This window comes from Eleutherodactylus coqui, chromosome 1 (genome assembly GCF_035609145.1).
Source record: "Eleutherodactylus coqui strain aEleCoq1 chromosome 1, aEleCoq1.hap1, whole genome shotgun sequence".
Lineage (NCBI taxonomy): Eukaryota > Metazoa > Chordata > Amphibia > Anura > Eleutherodactylidae > Eleutherodactylus > Eleutherodactylus coqui.
Genome location: NC_089837.1, coordinates 5,854,087 through 5,874,722, shown reverse-complemented (window position 1 = coordinate 5,874,722; position 20,636 = coordinate 5,854,087). Strand labels below are relative to the sequence as shown.

The 20,636-nt window shown below is 49.3% G+C and overlaps 1 protein-coding gene across 1 annotated transcript in view; it reads left to right on the top strand.

The window, feature by feature from the left end:
• Nucleotides 1–17,702: 17,702 nt before the first annotated feature.
• Nucleotides 17,703–20,636, top strand: part of LOC136574517 (vomeronasal type-2 receptor 26-like) — a 71,491-nt gene continuing 68,557 nt past the window's right edge. Inside the window, exon 1 of the mRNA XM_066575018.1 lies at nucleotides 17,703–18,086. Coding sequence (XP_066431115.1) covers nucleotides 17,703–18,086 — 384 coding nt within the window. The remainder of the gene's footprint in view (nucleotides 18,087–20,636) is intronic.

Here is a 20,636-nt window from a genome sequence, read left to right as displayed (position 1 = left end):
TAAAAGCTCAACTGTAGGAACAGGCTTTGTCTCAATGGGAAGGGTGCAGCTGTGCTGGGGGAGAAGATGGCTAGAAAATTTGATGAGTGTTTAAACTAGGGCCTGTGAGGAGGGCAACAAGAGCAATAGGGGGAAGATAGACAGTGACCTGGGACCAAGAAATAGGAATGGGGGTCCAGCGGGGGGGGGGGGGTTAGTACAATAAGAACAGACAGAGCAGATAAAAGGACCATAAATAGCATAATAAATATTGAGTATAACAAGCACCGTATAAATTGTATGGCAATGAATGCAAGAAATCGGATCAGTAAAGTTGGTGAGCTTGAAGCAAAAATGTCTGTCTGAAGAAAATTACAACATAGTAGGAATAACAGGAACCTAGATTGAGGACAAATGTGGCTGAGTGGTGAATTTACAAGGTTACAATCTCTACAAAAGAAACCGTGGGAACCAGAAAGGGGGAGGGGTATGTCTATATGTTAGGTCCTACTTAATGCAGACGCTGCAAGAAGATATAGGTGTAGGAGATCAAGACGTAGAATCTCTGTGGGTAGAAATACAGGGAAGGAAAAATGACCACCAAAAGCAACAGAAGAAACTGAAAACTTACTATTAAGGCAGATAGAAGAGGTGTCAAACCGCAACGAAGTAATTATTAAGGGGGAATTAATTATCTGCATATAATATGGGGAGATGAAACCTGCAAATCTCACAGGGGTGATTAGTTCTTGAGAACAATTAAAGATAACTACCTTACCCAGCTTGTACGCGCGCCAACTAGAGGGAGGGCCACCGGGACTTAGTATTAAGTAACCAACCAGACAGAATCACTTGGGAAATAAGGACCACAATATAATTAATTTCCAGCTGTCATTCAATAAGAAGCCTCATCAGGGAGCGACAAATAAACTAAGCTTTAGTAAAGCAAAATCCGATCAGGCAACACTATTGGCAACATTAATTGGGACAACGTCCTCAAAAATAACAGTACAGAGAACAAACGGGAGAAGTTTAAAAACATCCTAAGTACCTCATGTGAGCAGCTCATACCCTTTAAAAATAAAAGAACTACAAATAGAAGAAAAGCAATGCGGCTCGACAAGACGGTAAGAGGCGCAATAAGTCAGTGAAGAAGCGCTAAAAACATACAGGGGAGAAAACAAACTATATATAAAGATAGGATCCAAACGGCCAAGGAGGAGACAGAAAGACTGAAGGCCAAATACAGCAAAAATAACCCAAACTATTCTCAATTATATAAACAGTAAAAGGATTTGCGCTGAGAGCGCCGGCCCTTTAATAAATAATGCAGGAGAAACCATAGATAATAATAATCTTTATGTGTATTGCGCCAACATATTCCGCGGCTCTTACATACACAGGGGGAATACAGAAAGTACAAACATTACAGAACCGCGGTTACAGAGTAATCAGCTGATGGATACAATAGGGGTGCGGGTCCTGCTCCAACCAGCTTACATACTACGAATAGTGGGGTGCGGGTCCTGCTCCAACGAGCTTACATACTACGAATAGTGGGGTGCGGGTCCTGCTCCAACGAGCTTACATACTATGAATAGTGGGGTGCGGGTCCTGCTCCAACGAGCTTACATACTACGAATAGTGGGGTGCGGGTCCAGCTCCAACGAGCTTACATACTACGAATAGTGGGGTGCGGGTCCTGCTCCAACGAGCTTACATACTACGAATAGTGGGGTGCGGGTCCGGCTCCAACGAGCTTACATACTATGAATAGTGGGGTGCGGGTCCTGCTCCAACGAGCTTACATACTACGAATAGTGGGGTGCGGGTCCAGCTCCAACGAGCTTACATACTACGAATAGTGGGGTGCGGGTCCTGCTCCAACGAGCTTACATACTACGAATAGTGGGGTGCGGGTCCGGCTCCAACGAGCTTACATACTACGAATAGTGGGGTGCGGGTCCGGCTCCAACGAGCTTACATACTACGAATAGTGGGGTGCGGGTCCGGCTCCAACGAGCTTACATACTACGAATAGTGGGGTGCGGGTCCGGCTCCAACGAGCTTACATACTACGAATAGTGGGGTGCGGGTCCTGCTCCAACGAGCTTACATACTACGAATAGTGGGGTGCGGGTCCGGCTCCAATGAGCTTACATACTACGAATAGTGGGGTGCGGGTCCGGCTCCGAGCTTACATACTACGAATAGTGGGGTGCGGGTCCTGCTCCAACGAGCTTACATACTACGAATAGTGGGGTGCGGGTCCTGCTCCAATGAGCTTACATACTACGAATAGTGGGGTGCGGGTCCTGCTCCAACGAGCTTACATACTACGAATAGTGGGGTGCGGGTCCTGCTCCAACGAGCTTACATACTACGAATAGTGGGGTGCGGGTCCGGCTCCAACGAGCTTACATACTACGAATAGTGGGGTGCGGGTCCGGCTCCAACGAGCTTACATACTACGAATAGTGGGGTGCGGGTCCGGCTCCAACGAGCTTACATACTACGAATAGTGGGGTGCGGGTCCGGCTCCAACGAGCTTACATACTATGAATAGTGGGGTGCGGGTCCGGCTCCAACGAGCTTACATACTATGAATAGTGGGGTGCGGGTCCGGCTCCAACGAGCTTACATACTACGAATAGTGGGGTGCGGGTCCGGCTCCAACGAGCTTATATACTACGAATAGTGGGGTGCGGGTCCGGCTCCAACGAGCTTACATACTACGAATAGTGGGGTGCGGGTCCGGCTCCAACGAGCTTACATACTACGAATAGTGGGGTGCGGGTCCGGCTCCAACGAACTTACATACTACGAATAGTGGGGTGCGGGTCCGGCTCCAACGAGCTTACATACTACGAATAGTGGGGTGCGGGTCCTGCTCCAACGAGCTTACATACTACGAATAGTGGGGTGCGGGTCCGGCTCCAACGAGCTTACATACTACGAATAGTGGGGTGCGGGTCCTGCTCCAACGAGCTTACATACTACGAATAGTGGGGTGCGGGTCCGGCTCCAACAAGCAGTTTAGCAGCAACTATCTCTGATCATCTCAGGATTTGCGCAGATTTATGAGTCTCTGGGTAACCTCTCTATACACTACCACCTTCGGTACCCTTCCCACCTGACCCTTTTGGGTATATTATGGCATCTGGTGTATTTGACGGCGGCCTTTTGGCCTGTATTACTACAGTACTAGCGCAGATGGAATTCGGAAATTCCTGCTGGGTAGCATACAATATATACTGATATACCTAGCTGCAATGCCGGTACCTTCATGTGTGCACTTTGAACACACATGTATGATAGGAACACTTTGGGTGCTGTCATGGTGCTGTAGATGTTCGCCAAGAAGTGTTAGGATTGTGACATCACATATGGGCAGCGGTAACTGATGGCACCGGTCGCCGTAGTGCTGTGTGCCCCCCGAGGTGGCAATATCATGTGAGCAACACAGTTCTGTATATGCGATTTATGGCGCTATAGCACAGCTACCATTGGGTTGTTAACCATGCATAGTCTGGTAATTACAACCTTTTTGAGCCCTCTCACTAGCCGTAGTCGCTGCTTTGCTTATTGTTGTTGGTTGCCCTGGTAACGAGGGCCTCCCAGTCACAGTATCGCTATGCTACCTTCACCATACTGAATGGTTGCCGCCATCTTGGGTCCTGCAGGCTGTGCTCCATCGACCTGTAGTGTTTGCACCTGTAAGAGGAGTTGTTTTTAGTTTGATTGCATTCAGTGATTGGTGTTTATCTGTATTTAATGTGGGGCTGGCGGGGATTCCCCCAGCTGACAAAGACTCCCTTTTGGAGTTGAAACGTTGCTTGCATGTTTTTACTTTTAGAAAAATAAAGGCGCCCCCTCTGTGATGCCTTCATGTTGGTAATCCCATTGGTGGATGCCGCCTGGGGTGCTCTGCTGTGGTCTACTTTGCAGCTCTGGAGTCAGCTCCTTTTTACTGGGCTGTGCATTGCTGTTAGCCTCACACCGAGTGCTGATTACCTGTGAGTGCCGCCGCTCTGGAGAAATCTTGGAGGCGGGAATGAGAGGGTTGAATTAGAGGGGCGCGCAGTCTGGTTAGCAGAGCAGAGAGTCCGGGCTGGGTGATGGATTGAGATGAGCAGGGCAATATAGGGGGCGCTGCGCTGTGGGTGAGGGATACAATATAGGGGGCGCTGCACTGTGGATGAGGGATACAATATAGGGGGCGCTGCGCTGTGGATGAGGGATACAATATAGGGGGCGCTGCACTGTGGATGAGGGATACAATGTAGAGGGGGCGCTGCACTGTGGATGAGGGATACAATATAGGGGGGCGCTGTGCTGTGGATGAGGGATACAATATAGGGGGCGCTGCGCTGTGGATGAGGGATACAATATAGGGGGCGCTGCGCTGTGGATGAGGGATACAATATAGGGGGCGCTGCGCTGTGGATGAGGGATACAATATAGGGCGGCGCTGCGCTGTGGATGAGGGATACAATATAGGGGGGCGCTGTGCTGTGGATGAGGGATACAATATAGGGGGCGCTGCGCTGTGGATGAGGGATACAATATAGGGGGGTGCTGCGCTGTGGATGAGGGATACAATATAGGGGGGCGCTGCACTGTGGGTGAGGGATACAATATAGGGGGGCGCTGCGCTGTGGGTGAGGGATACAATATAGTGGGGCGCTGCGCTGTGGGTGAGGGATACAATATAGGGGGGCGCTGTGGGTGAGGTATACAATATAGGGGGCGCTGCGCTGTGGATGAGGGATACAATGTAGGGCGGCGCAGTGCTGTGGATGACGGATACAATATAGGGGGGCGCTGTGCTGTGGATGAGGGATACAATATAGGGGGCGCTGCGCTGTGGATGAGGGATACAATGTAGGGGGCGCTGCACTGTGGATGAGGGATACAGTATAGGGGGGCGCTGCGCTGTGGGTGAGGGATACAATATAGGGGGGCGCTGCGCTGTGGATGAGGGATACAATATAGGGGGGCGCTGCGCTGTGGATGAGGGATACAATAAAGGGGGGCGCTGCGCTGTGGATGAGGGATACAATATAGGGGGCGCTGCGCTGTGGATGAGGGATACAATATAGAGGGGGCGCTGCGCTGTGGATGAGGGATACAATATAGGGCGGTGCTGCGCTGTGGATGAGGGATACAATATAGGGGGCGCTGCGCTGTGGATGAGGGATACAATATAGGGGGCGCTGCGCTGTGGATGAGGGATACAATATAGGGGGTGCTGCGCTGTGGATGAGGGATACAATATAGGGGGCGCTGCGCTGTGGATGAGGGATACAATATAGGGGGCGCTGCGCTGTGGATGAGGGATACAATATAGGGGGCGCTGCGCTGTGGATGAGGGATACAATATAGGGGGCGCTGTGCTGTGGATGAGGGATACAATATAGGGGGCGCTGCGCTGTGGATGAGGGATACAATATAGGGGGCGCTGCGCTGTGGATGAGGGATACAATATAGGGGGGCGCTGCGCTGTGGATGAGGGATACAATATAGGGGGCGCTGCGCTGTGGATGAGGGATACAATAAAGGGGGCGCTGCGCTGTGGATGAGGGATACAATATAGGGGCACTGCGCTGTGGATGAGGGATACAATATAGGGGGGCGCTGCACTGTGGGTGAGTGATACAATATAGGGAGGCGCGGTGCTGTGGATGAGGGATACAATATAGGGGGGCGCGTTGCTGTGGGTGAGGGATATAATATAGGGCGGCGCTGCGCTGTGGATGAGGGATACAATGTAGGGCGGCGCTGCGCTGTGGATGAGGGATACAATATAGGGGGCGCTGCGCTGTGGATGAGGGATACAATATAGGGGGGTGCTGCGCTGTGGATGAGGGATACAATATAGGGGGCGCTGCGCTGTGGATGAGGGATACAATATAGGGTGTCGCTGCGCTGTGGATGAGGGATACAATATAGGGGGGCGCTGCGCTGTGGATGAGGGATACAATATAGGGGGCGCTGCGCTGTGGAGGGCTGATGAGTGAGGAATGATGGGGGAAGGCGAATCTATTAAATTGTTTTTTCCCAAGTGTATTTCGAAGGAAAAATAAATGTCACACGAGATGCAGGAAAAGAAAATGAACCCCCACTAAGTAAAACCTGCGTAACGCAGGAGGAAGTGCAGCACCAGCTAAAAAAATTAAAATCAACAAATCGCCGGGCCCAGGTGGAATACACCCAAGGGTTCTAAGGGAACTAAGAGATGAGATAGATGGACCACTATTTCTTATTTTTAGGAACTCTATTGAGACCGAGGTTGTACCACTGGATTGGTGCATTTTGCCAATGTGGTTCCAGTATACAAACAGGGGTCTAATAGAGAGCCTGGTAACTACAGGCCGGTAAGTCTCACTTCAATAATTGGAAAAATAGAGCGGTTTCTGAGAAACGCCATCCTGGAAAACAACGGTAAAACCCCTCATCGGCACGGGTTCATAGGGGGGATTTTTTAGATTTAATGTGCTCTTATACTTCTTTATGAAATGAATATAAATATTTAGTCTGGCACTTCAGTTTTCTTTTCCTCTGTTTGCTTTATATTATAGGAGGGACTTTTTGTTATTTATATGGACTGTATGAAATAGATATTCTCTACCCCTGGCATGTGATTTTGTGATACTCAGCGGCTTTTGTTAAACTAAATTAATAAACAGATTGAGAGGGATTGATTCACCCTGGAAAAAAGACTGTTAAGGGGTGACCAATAGAGATGAGCGAGCGCACTCGTCCGAGCATTAGGGAGTTCAAGTTGCTCGTTACTCGAAACGAGCACCACGCTGCACTCGACTCAATTACATTTCCTTCCCTGAGAAATTTGCACCCTTTTCTGGCCAATAGAAACACAGGGAAGGCATTACAACTTCCTCCTGTGACGTTCCAGCCCTATCCCACCCCCCTGCAGTGAGTGGCTGGCGAGATCAAGTGACCCCCGAGTATTTAAATCTGCCCCGCCCGCGGCTCGCCACAGACACACGCTAAGAGAGATCAGGGAAAGTGCTGCTGCTATAGGGACAGTGTTAGCGTCTTCAAGAACCACAACGGTCCTTCTTAAGGCCACAGCTCACCTAGTGCATTACTGTTGTGGCTGCTGTGAGCAGTTTTGCACTTTTTTTATGTATATCGGGCGTGCAGGCTATAGCGTTCTCAGGCTGCAGGCTGTACTTGAGTATAGGGGCAGTATTGGTCAGGCAGGGACAGTGGTAGTATAGAATCCTGTCTACAAGAACCCCAACGGTTCTTCTTAGGGCAACCTGTGACCGTGTGCATTTAACTCTGTGGTTGCTGGGAGTTGTAGTACCTCAGTATTGCACAGCAAGGCCTGCGTGCAGCCTTCACTTAAACATTTTTCTGTCCGCACTTTGCGTTGCGTCAGTTCAGTCTGCCTCTAAGTGTACGCCAAGCAACCACACATTTTCTACAACGCTCTGTGTTATACGTATGCTGTCTCAGAAGTGCACGGTCTGCCCGACGCCCATAGATTGAAAGTGCAATACACACTGCATAGCCTCAGCCTGCACTGCATAGAAAAATAAGGAGATTTAAAAAAGAAATCCTTTTTACGGCTACCGGTGACCCAGTGCATTTGCCTGTGTGGCCTGTGAGACTTCACGCCCATCCAAACTGCATAGTTCACAGCAAGGCCTAAGTGCATCCTTCCTTATAATTTATCTCTGGCTTCATTTAGCGTTATATTACCGCTGGCAGCCACCAACTGCGCGGCAATAATTCACAAACATTGTTACACCGCTCTGTCTCTGCTCGATTCTTAATCCACCATGCTGAGGGGTAGGGGTAGGGGTAGAGGACGTGGACGCGGTCGAGGACGCGGAGTCCCAAGTGAGGGTGTGGGCATAGGACGAGTTCCTGGTCCAGGTGAAGCGCAGCCAGCTGCTGCGGGAGTAGGAGAGAGGATAGTTTCTGGGGTCCCCAGCTTCATATCGCAATTTTGGGGTCCACGTCATAGACCTTTATTAAAAAATGAGCAGTGTGAGCAGGTCCTGTCGTGGATGCCAGAAAGTGCATCCAGCAATCTATCGACCACCCAGAATTCTGCGCCGTCCACTGCTGCAACTCTGAATCCTTTGGCTGCTGCTCCTCCTTCCTCCCAGCCTCCTCACTCTATGAAAATGACACATTCTGTGGAGCAGGCAGACTCCCAGGAACTGTTCTCGGGTCCCTGCCCAGAATGGCCAGCAATGGTTCCTCTCCCACCGGAGGAGTTTGTCGTGACCGATGCCCAACCTTTGGAAAGTTCCCGGGGTCTGGGGGATGAGGCTGGGGACTTCCGACAACTGTCTCAAGAGCTTTCAGTGGGTGAGGAGGACGATGACGATGAGACACAGTTGTCTATCAGTGAGGTAGTTGTAAGGGCAGTAAGTCCGAGGGAGGAGTGCACAGAGGATTCGGAGGAAGAGCCGCTGGACGATGAGGTGACTGACCCCACCTGGTGTGATAAGACAACTGAGTACAGGTCTTCAGAGGGGGAGGCAATTGCAGCCGCAGGACAGGTTGGAAGAGGCAGTGGGGTGGCCAGGGGTAGAGGCAAGGCCAGACCGAATAATCCACCAACTGTTTCCCAAAGCGCCCCCTCGCGCCATGCCACCCTGCAGAGGCCGAGGTGCTCTAAGGTCTGGCAGTTTTTCACTGAGACAGTGAACGAGCGACGAACAGTGGTGTGCGACCTTTGTCGCGCCAAGATCAGCCGGGGAGCCACCACCAGTATGCGCAGGCATATGATGGCCAAGCACCCCACAAGGTGGGACGAAGGCCGTTCACCGCCTCCAGCTTGCGCCACTGCCTCTCCCTCTGGGCCCCAACCTGCCACTGAGATCCAACCCACCTCTCACGACACAGGCACGACCGTCTCCTGGCCTGGATCCACACCCTCACCTCCGCTGTCCTCGGCCCCATCCTGCAATGTCTCTCAGTGCAGCATCCAGCTGTCGCTAAGAGAATCGTTGGAGCGAAAGCGCAACTACGACGCCACGCACCCGCACGCTCAAGCTTTAAATGTCCACATAGCCAAATTGATCAGCCTGGAGATGCTCCCCTACAGGCTGGTGGAAACTGAGGCGTTCAAAAACATGATGGCGGCGGCGGCCCCGCGCTACTCTGTCGCCAGTCGCCACTATTTTTTACGGTGTGCCATCCCAGCCATGCACGACCACGTCTCACCCAACATCGTACACGCCCTCACCAACTCGGTTACTGCCAAGGTCCACTTAACAACGGACACGTGGACAAGCACAGGCGGGCAGGGCCACTATATCTCCCTGACGGCACATTGAGTGAATTTAGTGGAGGCTGGGACCGAGTCAGAGCCTGGGACCGCTCACGTCCTACCCACCCCCAGAATTGCGGGTCCCAGATCGGTGCTGGTATCTGCGGCGGTGCATGCCACCTCCACTAAACATTCCCCCTCCTCCTCCTCCTCCTCCTCCTCCTCCTCCTCCTCCTCCTCCAATGCAACCTCTACCTCGCAATCAAGTCTTGTCATCAGCAGCAAGTCGCCAGCAGTCGGTGTCGCTTTATATTATAGGAGGGACTTTTTGTTATTTATATGGACTGTATGAAATAGATATTCTCTACCCCTGACGTGATTTTGTGATGCTCAGCGGCTTTAGTTAAACTAAATTAATAAACAGATTGTGAGAGATTATTCACCCTGGAAAAAAGACTGTTAAGGGGTGACCAATAGAGATGAGCGAGCGCACTCGTTCGAGCATTAGGGTGTTCGAGATGCTCGTTACTCTAGAAGAGCACCACGACAGTGTTAGCGTCTTCAAGAACCACAACGGTCCTTCTTAGGGCCACAGCTCACCTAGTGCATTACTGTTGTGGCTGCTGTGAGCAGTTTTGCACTTTTTTTTTATGTATATCGGGCGTGCAGGCTGTAGCGTTCTCAGGCTGCAGTCTGTACTTGAGTATAGGGGCACTATTGGTCAGGCAGGGACAGTGGTAGTGTAGAATCCTGTCTACAAGAACCCCAACGGTTCTTCTTAGGGCAACCTGTGACCGTGTGCATTTAACTCAGTGGTTGCTGGGAGTTGTAGTACCTCTGTATTGCACAGCAGAGCCTGCGTGCAGCCTTCATTTAAATATTTTTCTGTCCGCACTTTGCGTTGCGTCAGTTCAGTCTGCCTCTAAGTGTACGCCAAGAAGCCACACATTTTCTACAACGCTCTGTTATACGTGTGCTGTCTCACAAGTGCACGGTCTGCCCGACGCCCATAGATTGAAAGTGCAATAAACACTGCATAGCCTCAGCCTGCATTGCAAAGAAAAATAAGGAGATTTAAAAAAGAAATCCTTTTTACGGCTACCGGTGACCTCTACCTCGCAATCAAGACTTGTCAGCAGCAGCACGTCGCCAGCAGTCGGTGTCGCGCGGCGTGGCAGCACAGCGGTGGGCAAGCATCAGCAGGCCGAGCTGAAACTACTCAGCTTAGGAGAGAAGAGGCACACGGCCCACGAACTGCTGCAGGGTCTGACAGAGCAGACCGACCGCTGGCTTGCGCCGCTGAGCCTCCAACCGGGCATGGTCGTGTGTGTCAATGGCCGTAACCTGGTGGCGACTCTGCAGCTCGGCAGCCTCACTTATGTGCCATGCCTGGCCCACGTCTTTAATTTGGTGGTTCAGCGGTTTCTGAAAGGCTACCCACGCTTGTCAGACCTCCTCAGCAAGATGCGCCGGGTCAGCGCACATTTCCGCAAGTCCAACACGGACGCTGCCACCCTGCGCACCCTGCAACATCGGTTTAATCTGCCAGTGCACCGACTGCTGTGCGACGTGCCCACACGGTGGAACTCTACGCTCCACATGTTGGCCAGGCTCTATGAGCAGCGTAGAGCTATAGTGGAATACCAACTCCAACATGGGCGGCGAAGTGGGAGTCAGCCTCCTCAATTCTTTACAGAGGAGTGGGCCTGGATGGCAGATATCTGCCAGGTCCTTGGAAACTTTGAGGAGTCTACCCAGATGGTGAGCGGCGATGCTGCAATCATTAGCGTCACCATTCCTCTGCTATGCATCTTGAGAAATTCCCTGCAAAGCATAAAGGCTGATGCTTTGCGGGCGGAAACGGAGGCAGGGGAAGACAGTATGTCGCTGGATAGTCAGAGCACCCTCATGTCTATATCTCAGCGCGTGGAGAAGGAGGAGGAGGGGGGGGAGGAGCCTGAGGAGGAAGAGACAGCTTGGCCCACAGCAGAGGGTGGCCATGCAGCTTGCCTCTCATCCATTCAGCATGTATGGCCTGAGGAGGAGGAGGAGGATACTCAAAGTGATCTTCCTAGGGAGGACAGCCATATGTTGCGTACAGGTACCCTGGCACACATGGCTGACTTTATGTTAGCATGCCTTTCTCGTGTACCTCGTGTTAGACGCATTCTGGCCACTACTGATTACTGGGTGTACACACTGCTCGACCCACGGTATAAGGAGAACCTTTCCACTCTCATACCCGAAGAGGAAAGGAGTTTGAGAGTGATGCAATACCACAGGGCCCTGGTGGACAAACTGATGGTAAACGTCCCATCTGACAGCGCTAGTGGCAGAAGGCGCAGTTCCGAGGGCCAAGTAGAAGGGGAGGCGCAGAGATCAGGCAGCATGTCCAGCGCAGGCAGGGGAACACTCTCCAAGGCCTTTGCCAGCTTTATGGCTCCCCAGCAAAACTGTGTCACACCTCCCCAGTCCAGGCTGAGTCAGAGGGAGCACTGTAAGAAGATGGTGAGGGAGTACGCAGCCGATCGTACCACCGTCCTCCGTGACGCCTCTGCTCCGTACAACTACTGGGTGTCGAAGCTGGACACGTGGCCCGAACTCGCGCTGTATGCCCTGGAGGTGTTGGCTTGCCCTGCGGCTAGCGTCTTGTCAGAGAGGGTGTTTAATGCAGCTGGGGGAATCATCACGGACAAGTTACCCGCCTGTCAACTGACAGCACTGACATGCTTACACTCATAAAGATGAACAAAGCCTGGATTTCCCCAGACTTCTCTTCTCCACCCAGCGGACAGCAGCGATACCTAAACAATACGTAGGCTGCACCCGCGGATGGAAGCATTGTTCTCTATCACCATCAAAAACGGGGACCTTTTAGCTTCATCAATCTGTGTATGATATTCGTCCTCCTCCTCCGGCTCCTCCTCCTGAAACCTCACATAATCACCGCGAACGGGCAATTTTTCTGTGGGCCAAAAGGCTCATATAACTTTTCTAAATAATATTTATCTGTTTCAATTCTCATTAAAGCATTGAAACTTCCACCTGAACCTATTGTTTTTTAGACTGGGCTGCCTCCAGGCCTAGTTAAAAATTAAGCCACAGTACGCTAAGCGATTAATGGGTTTCACCTGCCCTCCGGGTTGGGCATGGGCAATTTTTCTGGGGTACATTTGTACTGTCGGTACACCAATTTTTCGAGCCCTCGACTACAATGTAATCCAAGTAATTTTTATGGGCTTCGCCTGCACTCATGGTACACCACTGTGTCTGGGGTTGGCCTACACTTGTGCTACAGAAATGTAACTCTGTTCTGCCTACCTATACTTCTGCCACAGTAATGCTACAGGGGTCTGACTATATTTCAGCAACAGAAATGTTACTTCGGTCTGCCGATACTTCTGCTCCTGAAATGTTACCTTGGTTGGTGTATACTGTTACTACTGTAATTTTACTAATACTGGGCTCTGCCCATAGTGCTTCAACGGAAATGTTACTGGGGCAGGTCTATACTGCTATAACAGAAATGTAACTAATAGTAGGCTCTGCCCATACTGCTTCAACGGAAATGTTACAGGGGCAGGTCTATACTGCTATAACAGAAATGTAACTAATAGTGGGCTCTGCCTATACTGCTTCTACGTAAATGTTACTGGGGCCTGGCTATACTGCTACTACTGGAATCTTACCAATACTACCGTATACTCTCCCTACACTGCTGCAAGGGAAATGTTTATCTGCTGCTTTGCCCATACTGCTTCTACGTTACTGTTACTGGGGTCTGACTATACTGCTACTACTGAAATGTTACAAATACTTTGCTCTCCCTACACTGCTGCCAGGGAAATGCTTCTCTGCTGCTTTGCCCATACTGCTTCTCCGTAACTGTTACTGGGGTCTGCCTATACTGCTACTACTGAAATGTTACAAATACTTTGCTCTCCCTACACTGCTGCCAGGGAAATGTTTATCTGCTGGTTGCCCATACTGCTTCTACGTTACTGTTACTGGGGCCTGTCTATACTGCTACTACTGAAATGTTACAAATACTTTGCTCTCCCTACACTGCTGCCAGGGAAATGTTTATCTGCTGCTTTGCCCATACTGCTTCTACGTTACTGTTACTGGGGTCTGACTATACTGCTACTACTGAAATGTTACAAATACTTTGCTCTCCCTACACTGCTGCCAGGAAAATGTTTATCTGCTGCTTTGCCCATACTGCTTCTATGTTACTGCTATTGGGGTCTGACTATACTGCTACTACTGAAATGTTACAAATACTTTGCTCTCCCTACACTGCTGCCAGGGAAATGTTTATCTGCTGCTTTGCCCATACTGCTTCAACGTTACAGTTACTGGGGTCTGTCTGCACTGCTGGAATTGAAATGTGACTAGGGCATGTCGCAACTGATACTACTGAAATGTTACTGGGGTCTGTCAATACTGCTGGAACTGAAATGTTACTGGGGTCTGTCTAGACTTATACTACTGAACTGCTACTGGGGTCTGTCTATACAGATACTACTGAAATGTTACTGGGGTCTGTGTTTACTGCTGCAAATGAAATGTTAGTGGGGTCTGTCGTCACTGCTGCCAATGAAATGTTACAGGGGTTTGTGCATACTCTTACCGCTGAAATGTTACTAATTATCGGCTCTGCCTATACTGCTGCTACTGCAATGTTACAGGGTAGTGGAAACGGAGGCTTCCCAAAGACATGATGGTGGCGAGGCCGCGCTATTAGGTCCCCAGGCGCGACAACTTTTCAGCGACGCGGTCACTGGGAAGGTGCATATAACCACGGACATGGGGACAGGACACGTACTGCCTCAAAAACTTCCCAGTCCTCCTCCTCCAACAATGAAAACAATCTTGGCAAATGCTTTCACAGTGGTCCGTCTGGCGGCAGTCCAAGAATTTCACCTTGAACGACACAATAAGAAAGCCCCCCAACCCCCCCACCCCCCCCCCCCACCACGGCCCACTTAATCCTGGCCACATTCCGAAAACCAACTAAATAAAACCGCGCTAATAGGTCCACAGTCGCGACCACTATCCCACCAACGTGGTTACTGGTAAGGTGCATATAACCACGGACACGGGGACAGGACACGTACTGCCTCAAAAACATCCCTGTCCTCCTCCTCCAACAATGAAAACATTCTTGGCCGAAGCCCACCTGTATTTAATCTGACGTTAGCTCTGCTGTCCAGGGCACTGCAATGGGATTTATTTATGTACCGCCGGTGGGTTCCTGGGAACCACCCATGCTGTCGGTCCACAGGGACTTCACATTAGGGAGTTGTACCTGCCTGTGTATACTTATAAAAAACCCCGGTCAGACTGGGGCATGCAGTATTTATGTACCGCCGGTGGGTTCCTGGGAACCATCCATGCTGTGGGACTACAGGGACTTCACATTAGGGAGTTGTACCTGCCTGTGTATACTTATAAAAAACCCCGGTCAGACTGGGGCATGCAGTGTGGGCCGAAGCCCACCTGTATTTCATCTGACGTTAGCTCTACTATCCGAGGCGCTGCATTGGGACAAACTACAGGAGCAATACAGCGCTAATGAGATGTGCACAGCTACGCTAGCATTGGAGTCCGCTGTAGGCCCGCGATTGCTGAGGGTTTGTGCAGAGGTCTATGTCCTGGGTGCAGTGAAAGTCCGCTTCCTGCCTAGGATTGCTGAAGCTGTGGGCCGAGGCCTATGCCGTGGGCGCGGTGCAAGTCTTCCATGTTTGGCCGCTCAGATCAATTTTTTGTTTATATCTTGGGTTTCCTAGGACCCACCTATGCTGTTGGTGCAAACTTAGTTCCCATCGCAGTGTTTGTCCTGTCTGGCACAAAGACACTGACTGACTTGGGTAGGGGGCAGAGCGCAGGCGGCTTTCCCCTCGCAGTGTCGATTGAGCTATGCGACACCTTGACAGAATGAATACTGTGTGGCACATGGATTCCCCATTGCTATGCCCACGTTTGCATCTCCTGACGAAGGTGGCACAGGATTGGAGTTCTCATTGCTTCTCTACAGCATTGTGGGCTATCGCCCCACCCCTTTTAAAGAGGGTCGCTGCCTGGCCCTGCCAACCCTCTGCAGTGTGTGCCTGTGGTTCCTCCTCATGGCAGACACACTTATAAATAGACATGAGGGTGGTGTGGCTATGAGGCCAGCTGAAGGCTGCGCAGGGACACTTTTGTGTGTGCTGCGGACGCAGGGTCTTGCAGGGGGGTTGGGCAGCATGTAACCCAGGAGAAGTGGCAGCGGAGTGTCATGCAGGCAGTGATTGTGCTTAGTTGGAGGTAGTGTGGTGCTTAGCTAAGGTGTGCCCTACTAATGAGGGTTTGTCCGAAGTAAAAATTGTATAGTGGGATCTGGGAACCTGAGATGCAGCCCAGCATGTTGCCCCTCGCCTGCCCTATCCATTTCTGTGTCGTTTCCATCACTTTCTTGGACTTTCCAGATTTTCACAAATGAAAACCTTAGCGGAGCATGGGTGATATACAAAAATGCTCGGGTCGCCCATTGACTTCAATGGGGTTCGTTACTCGAAATGAACCCTCGAGCATCGCGGAAAGTTCGACTCCAGCAACGAGCACCCGAGCATTTTGGTGCTCGCTCATCTCTAGTGACCAAATAACTATGCATAAATACATTAAGGGAGAAAACAAGGATTTCTCTATGCAAGGACTAAGACAGTAACAAGAGGGCATCCTCTATGTCTAGAGGTTACCAAAACAGAAAGGGGTTCTTTACTGTAAGAGCAGTGAGAAGGTGCAACTCTCAGCCTGAGGATGTGGTGATGGCAAAATCAATAGAGGAGTTTAAGAGGGACTAGACATCTTTTTAGAGCACTATGAAATTACAGGATATAGATATTAAATAACCAGCGGGGTTGTTGATCCAGGTATTGGAGTCAAATAGGAACTTTGAAACATTGATCCAGGGAGTATTCTGACTGCCGTTAGGGAGTTGGCAAGGAACTTTTTCCCCCAAGGGGGCTAAATTGGCTTACACCTCATTGGAGTTTTGTTGCCTTCTGCTGGATCAATACTGATCATTGCTGGATTTTATGTGGCAACCGGAAAGTCATATAAATTCTTCTAGGACAGCAAAGTAGATACACAAATTTCCCTTGTGCCTTTGGGATAGCCAAGCAAAGGCAGAAGCTTATACAAGGACAGAATGGCCAGCTAGAGAGAATTTTATAATTGGTGAAAAGAATATCAATAATGAACTATTTGCTAATCCTTATAAAGTATTGCTTGGATCTATGAGTGAGGAACAAGGAGAACACATCCACCAAGACATCAAAACCATTAAAGGAGATGTCCCGCGCCGAAACGGGTTTTTTTTTTTTTAACCCCCCCCCCCCCCCCGTTCGGCGCGAGACAACCCCGATGCAGGGGTTAAAAAAACCACCCGCACAGCGCTTACCTGAATCCCGGCGGTCCGGCGTCTTCATACTCACCTGCTGAAGATGGCCGCCGGGATCCTCTGTCTTCATGGACCGCAGGGCTTCTGTGCGGTCCATTGCCGATTCCAGCCTCCTGATTGGCTGGAATCGGCACGTGACGGGGCGGAGCTACACGGAGCTACACGGAGCCCCATAGAGAAGAGGAGAAGACCCGGACTGCGCAAGCGCGGCTAATTTGGCCATCGGAGGGCGAAAATTAGTCGGCACCATGGAGACGAGGACGCCAGCAACGGAGCAGGTAAGTATAAAACTTTTTATAACTTCTGTATGGCTCATAATTAATGCACAATGTACATTACAAAGTGCATTATTATGGCCATGCAGAAGTGTATAGACTCACTTGCTGCCTCGGGACAACCCCTTTAAACATTGATATCAAGGCGGATGGAACACAAACATGATAATAGACTACTAATGTTTTTTACAGCATGACAATCCTGGACGTAGCTATTCCAGAGCATCCAAAAAGAGAAAATGTCTGCCTAACAAATAAAATGTACTCAACTATTGTTCTCTTGGTCAGACGATAGACTTATTGTTTGCTTGAAACAAATATATTACTTGCTATCACTTCTGCAAAACTTCTTAGTATCTCTGATATTTGACTTTATAACCTCTAATCAAACAGTTATTTGTGAAAAAATGTGATGTACTGTATATTTTTGGACTTCATATGTGGAATCAGCACCTTTCATTTAGGTAAAATCAGCAAATGTACTTAGGTCAGCAGAATTGTTTTTTCTTAAATGTAGAGCATTACTATGCACTAAGACTTTTTCCTCTTTCCAAGATTATTTTACATAAAGCTAAGCCATATGGGAAGATGCAAAATAATCTTACACTCGCAGACACATGGTGAGGTCAAAAGCACTCCGGATTTATTGCACACTAGAAACCTCTGGGAGCTCCAGAAGCCATAGGTCTCCAACATCACTCAGTTCTACAGCAGTTGTCTTAAAATACAATATTTTTAAGAATACAGCATGAATCAGAATGACACACAGTTACAGAATACAAGTATCGATAAGAAACAAATCCCTCTGACAACTCACATCATTGTATCATATCTCCACAGACCCGTACCTCAGTATTACAGGTATCTTCTGACTTTCTGTTTCGCCATTGAGGAAATTAACCGAGATCAGACAATTCTACCCAACATCTCTCTGGGATATCATGTATATGACTCGTGCTCCGACAGCAAGAAAGCTGTGAAAAGTGTCCTACAGATTTTATCAGGACCTGGAAGAACCGTCCCCAATTATTGTTGTAAAGAGCAGAGGAACGTAGCCGGATTTATTGGAGACCTGGGTTCAGCATCTACGGTGTCCATGGCTCAAATACTGGCCATATACCCATACTCACAGGTAGGTGGCATTTTCTTACAGACTGTAGTCACAAGAAGTAGGTGATCTTATGTATGATACATCAGTGACAGACAGAAGGAGCACATTTTTTTTTATATAAAAAAAAACCTTTACTGAACAAAACATAATTTGCATAATACCGCTCCACACGAGGACACTTGTATTCGAACAGTGCATAATAACGTGGCAAAAAAAGTTATAAATATACTAACTGTCAAAAATAATCAAGAACCTAAAAGGAGTTGTCAGGTTTGAATGAATCTTTCTCTGTGTGATTGTAACGTTGATATAAGTAAGTGATCACAATATCAGAGCAAAAGGATCATTCATTGTGCAAAACTGGACACTTAAAGGGAGGCTCGAATACCCTGTTGTGCTACCTAACAGTCTGCTCAGAACAGCCCAGGTGGGGACAATTCATCGATACGACCATCCAGCTTCTCACACCCCAATAATGCGCCCCTCTCAGACTCTGGTAAAGAGGTAAAATCTCTTCTCTACATCGTAGTCAACAAGTGGCCAACAAGATCTACACAAGCGGAAGAAGAGGTCACTGTACGCAAGGAGCCTCCGAGAGACTCTTATAGGCCAAGGGGGGAACCACTTTTTAATTCTCAGGTGACAAGACTGTTCATCTAATCACCACAACTCTCATCATTTACAGATCTGCCTGAGATGGAACTGCAGGTTGTGGTCTGCAGCAACACAATGTCTTCTAGGTTCTTGATTTTTTTTTTGACAATGAGTGTATATTTAACTACCTTGGTATACGAGGCACTTTGAACTGGTCGATTATTGTTTAGATTCTTGCTGGATCACGAGAATCTAAGCGATAATCGTTCAGCATAAATGCAGACACTGACTGAACGACGCACAATAATTTTGTTCTCTTATCATTAGTCTTCACTTTAGGCATGCATAAAAACCAAACTACAATCGGCCGTGTAAACAGGCAGTTGTTCCTCTATGAACGATGTCCTGTTTACTGTGAATGGAGGCAGGTGGCCGGAACAATACCCAGACACTCCACCTCCATTCAGTGAGCAATGATCATTCCTTTGTATAAGCACTGGAGCTATTATTGCTGGGAGAACTGTAAGGTGCACCTGCACCCAACAATCATCCTATGTAAAAGGACCCTTAGTCTATTAATGTAGGGTCCAATCTGAGGAGATCATCTCTAAGCCTCTTCTGTGTTATATTAGCTGTGGTTTTAGGGACATTTTCTTGTTGGAAGGTAAACCTTCTGTCCAGTTTGAGGTCCCTTGCGCTCTGGATCATGTTTTGGTTATTCCTATACTTTGCCCATTTAGCCTTCTATCAATCCTAACTGGTCTCCCTGTCCCCAGCATGATGCTGCCACCACCAGGCTTCACTATAAGGATGGATTCGTGCAGGTGCTAAGTGATGCCTGATTTCCTCTAGATAAAATCCTTAGAGGCCAAAGAGTTACATCTAGGTGTTATCAGACCACAGAATTTTGTTTCTCCCAGTCTGAGGATCTGTTTTGGTAACTCCAGATGGCTTTCATGTATTTTACTAAGGAGGAGAGATGAGCAAGCAAACTCGCTAAGGGCAATTGCTCAATCAAGCATTGCCCTTAGTGAGTGCCTGCCCGCTCGGGAGCAAAGATTCGGCTGCCGGCGGCGGGCGGGGAGCTTCGGGGAGGAATGGAGGGGAGATGTCTCTCTCCCCCCACTCCCCCCTGCTCATGGCCGCAACTCACCTGTCACTCGCACCGGCACCCGAACCTTTTCTTCCGAGCGGGGAGATACTCGCTAAGGACAATGCTCGCTCAAGCAATTGTCCTTAGCGAGTATGCTCGCTTATCTCTACTGAGGAGGCTTCTTTCTGGCCCTACCGCAGTAAAGCTGAGATTGCTGGAGGGCTGCAGTGATGGTTGACCTTCTATAAGTTTCTCCCGTCTCACAGGATCTTTGAAGCTCTGGCAGAATGACCATTAGTTTCTTGGTGACCTTTCTTACCAAGGCCTTTCTCCTACCAATGACTTGGTTTGGTGGGTTGGCAGCTCTAGGAAGAGTCTTGGCTGTTCTTCCATGAAAAACTATTAAAAGATTCAGGGGGCGGTGGGGGAGAGCGGAAGGGAACGGGGGGAGATCTCTCACGCGCTCACTCTCTCGCGCTCTCTCTCGCCGCCGCCGCCCCCCGAATCTTTTTGGAAGAGCAGGCAGTTACTCAAAAATGTCGATGCTCGCTCGAGTAATTTCCCTAAACGAGCATGCTTGCTCATCTCTAGTTTCTACCATTACTTTCTGTTGGACAAACTATCCAGATCTGACAGAAATATCTTGTCGCAGTTTTCCCAAAATTTCTGTAGCAGCTTCTGAAGCCATCTCAGTTTTAGCAGCCTCACTTTTTAAACATGATTTGCAATACTTTTCTGCGAGTATCTCCTTTTTAAGATTCCTTAACAAGATCTTCTTTGTTTTTCTATCTGAACTGGGTCCTAAACCTCTCTAGTCTCTGAACCTTCCTTTCATCAACACAAATATTTGATTCCAAGTGTTTCATCCTTGCATGCAACTTCTT